Source organism: Brassica napus, chromosome A9, assembly GCF_020379485.1.
Source record: "Brassica napus cultivar Da-Ae chromosome A9, Da-Ae, whole genome shotgun sequence".
NCBI classification, from domain to species: Eukaryota; Viridiplantae; Streptophyta; class Magnoliopsida; order Brassicales; family Brassicaceae; genus Brassica; species Brassica napus.
In genome coordinates this window covers 24,674,297-24,679,483 of record NC_063442.1, presented here as the reverse complement: position 1 = coordinate 24,679,483, position 5,187 = coordinate 24,674,297, and the positions used below count along the sequence as shown (strand labels likewise).

General features: G+C 38.4%; 1 protein-coding gene across 1 annotated transcript; it reads left to right on the top strand.

Annotated features, from left to right (window-relative positions):
* The first annotated feature begins 579 nt into the window (after window positions 1-579).
* LOC106421096 (probable receptor-like protein kinase At1g33260) lies at window positions 580-2,438 on the top strand. Its single transcript, XM_013861942.3, has 2 exons — window positions 580-1,207; window positions 1,480-2,438. The coding sequence occupies exons 1-2, from the start codon at window positions 883-885 to the stop codon at window positions 2,196-2,198; spliced, it is 1,044 nt and encodes a 347-aa protein (XP_013717396.1). The 5' UTR covers window positions 580-882; the 3' UTR covers window positions 2,199-2,438.
* The last annotated feature ends 2,749 nt before the right edge of the window (window positions 2,439-5,187 follow it).

The window sequence follows — 5,187 nt, the reverse complement described above, 5'->3', positions numbered from 1 at the left end:
TTTTCATTCAAATTTTAAAAAATAAAAATAAAAATTTTCAGAATTAAAAGGGGCTATTTTAGTCATTTTCTTTATTGAATACTATTTTTGTGACAAAAACTTAAAAATAGTCATTTAACAGAATTGCCCTAATAAAAATATATTATACATTTTAATAATTTTCTTAATATGTGTAAAAATGTTTAAGTGACACTTTTTATTTATGAAAATGAGGGAATATGAGATTCCAATTCAAAACACTTGATAGTAAATAAATTGATTTTTAATCTTTATACATTATTTCATAATTTCTTCAACTACGAATATGAAATTCTGTCATTAACAAATAATTTTGATTACACTGAAAACTTAAATAGGTTTATATATAAATTGTATTTCCCAAACATGAATCACAAGATTACACCATATGAAAATGAATTTATATATGTAAAAGAAATTTCTGATTGGAAATGGGATGAAGCATGAGTTTTGTCTACCCCATAAATAAATAAAACACATAATCTTATGGGTATTAAAGTATTAATAACAATTATTGAAAAATATATGGGCAAAAGAAAAAGTATATAGAGAAGGAAATGAGTGAGCCGTAGTGGTTATAACGTCAGTGCAGCTTCTAGGGAAGGCTTCTTCTTCTTCTTCTTCCTCATTCCTCACAATCGGTCAAACTCTGCCTCTCTTTCTTCCTCTTCTTCTTTAATTCATAATCTACCAAACATAAACACATTCCTAATCAGATCTCCACTCTCCGATTCTCCTGTTCCTTCACTGTCGGCAGTTACAAACCCTTTGCATTTCCTAGAAACCCACCATTCATCTCCTTAAATCAGAGAGTCCTCACTCAAACTTAACAACTTCTCTTTTCTCCCTCTCTCTGTTTCAAGAATGTCTTGTTTCTTAACTTGTGTACGTTTCGATGACTGGACCACCGACAAGAAACCCAAGATCACTGGATCTGTCTCTGTCTCCGGCATAACATGTTATACCTGGGACGATGTAGAGTCTCTCACCTCAAATTTCTCTAGACTCATCGGTTCCGGTGGCTATAGTAGTATCTACTTGGCTCGTTTGTCTGGCGCCAAAAAAGCGGCTTTCAAGGTTCATGTGGGTAGCCACCGTCTTTACCAGGTGTTTAGATCTGAGCTCGAGATCTTGCTTCGTCTTCAACATCCTCACATTGTCAAGCTTCTCGGTTACTTCGACGATTCAGGTTCCCAATAGTCCTTTGAATTATTTACATCATACATGAAAAAGTCAAAATACTTTAAAGAACAAAAGCTATAGGATTTTATTTGATAAATGCAAGTTGTTGTACTTTATTCTTGCCTTGTCCTCATTAAAATTCTTTTTGTTATTTCAGGTTTTCACCCAAATTGTTTTTTCTTTTTTCATGTTTACCCCAAATGATCTATTTTGTTGCAAATTATATCCAAATTGGTATCATTTTTATAGTGTTAATGTTTTACATCTCTGATCTTTCAGAAGAAACTGGTGCGCTTCTATTAGAGTACCTTCCTCAAGGTAACCTCCAAGAGAAGCTCAATCACAACAGCAAACAAGTGTTGCCATGGAGAAACCGTACCGCCCTAGCGTTTCAAGTTGCGCAAGCGATGGAACACATTCATGAAAAATGTAGCCCTCAGATTGTGCACGGTGACATCAAATCCTCCAACATACTTCTTGACAAAAACCTCAACTGCAAGCTTTGCGACTTTGGATCAGCCAGAGTCGGGTTCTCATCTATGGTCCAGCCTTCTACAACCATGTCGTCACCTCGTTCCAAGCAAGTGAGGATGATCGGGTCTCCAGGGTACACTGATCCTCATTACTTGAGAACGGGGATTGCTTCGAAGAAAATGGACATGTATGGGTTTGGAGTGGTGGTTCTTGAGTTGGTTTCTGGTAAAGAAGCGGTTAGTGCTGAGAAAGGTGAGATGCTGGTGCATACGGCAGCTCCCTTGATACAAGATATCTGTGATTTAGGTGCCAATATTGCAGAAGAAAAGGTGAGACAGTTCTTGGATCCGAGGTTGTCTAAGGACAGTAGTCTTGATATAGAAGAGGTAAAGACAATGCTCGGTGTGGCTGCTTTCTGTCTTCGCAGCCCGCCATCTCTCAGACCCTCGGCTTCTCAAGTTGTACAAACTCTTGTCCAGAAGATCCCGTATCTGTCTTTCCTCGGTTGTGGAAAAGAAGCGTGATACATACAAAAGACGATGAGGTTTAGGTAGTGACTAGTACTTGTGTTGCAGTCTAGTAGGTTTATAAGAAAGCAAAAAGATTCTGAACGTTGCTGAGAAGATTGAGTTTTGTTGTTGTATAGGAAATTCTGCAAAACCCCAAAAAGAAAGAAGGTAGATTCAAATTCTTCTTCTGCTTAGTGGTTTGTATAGTAAACAACAAACAATAATTTGTGTGAAAAATGGATTTTGTAAATATTACTGTGTGATGTATAATACAGCTAATTGGAATTAAATCACAAGTTGATTACAATTTGTTCCTTTATTGCATATACGTTCAACATCAAATATTTCTTTGCGATACATACTTAGACATAATTTATAGATTCAGTTTTAAATACTGTTGATTGCATATTTAGTCAACAATGAGTGAGTGAGTATAAATGTATAAATGGTCCGGAGACCTTCATATTAACAATCAGGAATAAAAAAGTTTCGGCAATTACAATAACTTGAAGAGATCGTTCAAACATATTATCTAAACAATTTCTCTCTTATGAGTTTTTTGGTCGTCAAAGACAAGTAAGAGAAGTCGTCTTGGAATTTTGTGGTCTTCGATTTCTTGTCTTGTTTCTGCACTTTTTTCTTCTCCTTTCAATGATTGTAACTTCTTTTATATTAAGTACACTTTTTTTTTATAGCGAGATTAGTTTTTCACTATATGGGCAGAGCTTGATTTTGGGTCTAGCAATAGTCCCTTTAGTTCGCAAGTGTAAAACTTTGGCGAATCTCTCTAATTCTGTAAAAATCAGTTCAGCTATGTCTTTTGTTTGATATTTTGTGAAGATCTTCAAAGAGATACGTTTGAGGTTCATTGCTTGATTTGTGTTGGTCACTTCTGAATGGTCTCCAGTTCTTCTTCAAAATCTGAGGAAAAATATTCACATAAAAAAAGATTGCACGTTCTTGAGTATGAGATGAGTAGCGACATGGCTGAGTTGAAATCAACAAAGTTTGTTGGCGTGAATAGATCTTTACCTGGTGAAGAGGCGAGCTAGCCGTTGGCTTAAGGGGAGACGGCGTCGTGGTGATAACTTTATTAACATAGAGTTTTTTTTGTATGGGTGCTGTGATCTCTTCTTTAAAAGATATGGTTAAGGTAACTGTTGATTTGTGTGGGAGAAGGAATCTCGTAGAGTGAAACTGAAACTTCATCAGAATGGTGGGGCGCTGGATTGAGAATTGTTGAGGCCGTTGCGCTAGAACATAACTTGTCGTCATCTATGTCTTGCGGCGAAGAGACGAGACCGGGGCCTCAATTTGTTGGAGAAGAGGAGACGATGTGCGTAGATCATCCGAGCCGACCGAGCGCCATGGAGAAGAGGCTGGTGCTCGTGGATTTTAGCTCGTCACGCACAGTGGAGAGGATATATTTTTCAAGGAAGGAGGTGAGCTCCTCCTCGTCAAGTATTTTATCGTCAAGTTCGTCACTGTTGCGGGGATCTTAGATATCATTGTCCATGGATACAAGGTTGACATCGTATGGAGGTGTTGATATCTTCAGATCCGATTGAGGAGAGCTTGAGAAATTTGATTGACAAGGTCTGCATTGATGGTGCAGGAGAACAACGAGGTTATGGCGTCTAATCTTGATTTGTCGTTAGAAAGAAGGTTGTTGAGATCGTTGAGGAGGAGATCGTCGAGCTCCATGTAGTTTCCAATGCCAAGCATACTAAGATCGTTGAAGGTGTTGGGCTTGTTGTTAGTGAATATCAGTGTCGTATCGCCGTCAGGATGATGTTTGTGAGGAAGTTGCTAGATTAGTAAGATGGAAGGTTGGAAGCAAGGTCATCCAATCAAAGTGGAGAGTTATGTGCGAGGTCGTCAAATGGTGAAGCCAATGTTGGCAAAGTGGTCATTGCCAGAGATGAGGTCGTTGCCGGAGATGATGTTGTTAGTGGAGATGAAGTAGTCGTCGGGGAAAGAGAATCAAAATTTTCATCCTTGTCTTCGTCGTCATTGTAAGTTTGATTAAATGCTTGAGTTTATTCATCATACGTTCTAGCGTATTTAACATAGAGGTTGTTACAACAGAGTATTCAGTTTCCTATATTACAGAAATATAATATATTTACAAAACTTAATGGGAATATCTTGGGCATATTTTTTCACCCTCCCGCAGTGAGAACGTCATATTGTCGGACGTTTAAGCTGTTCTTAAATGCCAGGAAGAGTGATGTTGGTAATACTTTGGTGAAGATATCAACATATTGAAAGGCTATTGGAACATGAAGTACCTTAACTCGACCGAGTGCAACCTTCTCGCGTACAAAATGAAGATCGATTTCAATATGTTTGGTTCTTTGATCTTGCATGGGGTTTGAAGACATATACGGAGCTGATATTATCGCAGAAGACCAGATTCGCTCGTGTTAGAGAAAGATGAAAGTTCTAACAGAAGGTTACGTACCCAACACGTCTCAGCCACTGTATTTCCTACTCCTATGTATTCCGCTTCTGCGCTTGACCTGGAAACTGTTTGTTGGCGCTTTGAGAACCATAAAATGAGGTTGTGGCCAAGGTAGACACAGTAACATGATGCGGATCTTCTTGTATCAGGGCACCATGTCCAATCCGCGTCGGAATAGGCCATCAGAGAGTCCACCTTTGATTTGTAAATCTGTAAACTTTGATCTTTTGTACGTTGTATGTAGCAAATGATCCTTTTGAGTGCATTCAGATGGCTCTGTCATGGAGCATGCATGAATAAACATATTTGTTGCACTGCATATGTAATATTGGCCTTGTGAATGTTAGATATTGAAGTGCGCCAGCGAGTTTGTGATAATCTGTCGGATTCTTAAGTGACTCGCGTCCCCTGCTGAAAGTTTTGAATTAACACCTACTAGTGTAGAAAGCGGCTTGCAATCCTGCATGCCTGCACGCTCAATAATCTCTTATGCATAGTTCTGTTGCGTGAGAAGAATACCTGACTTGTTGTAGTGGACTT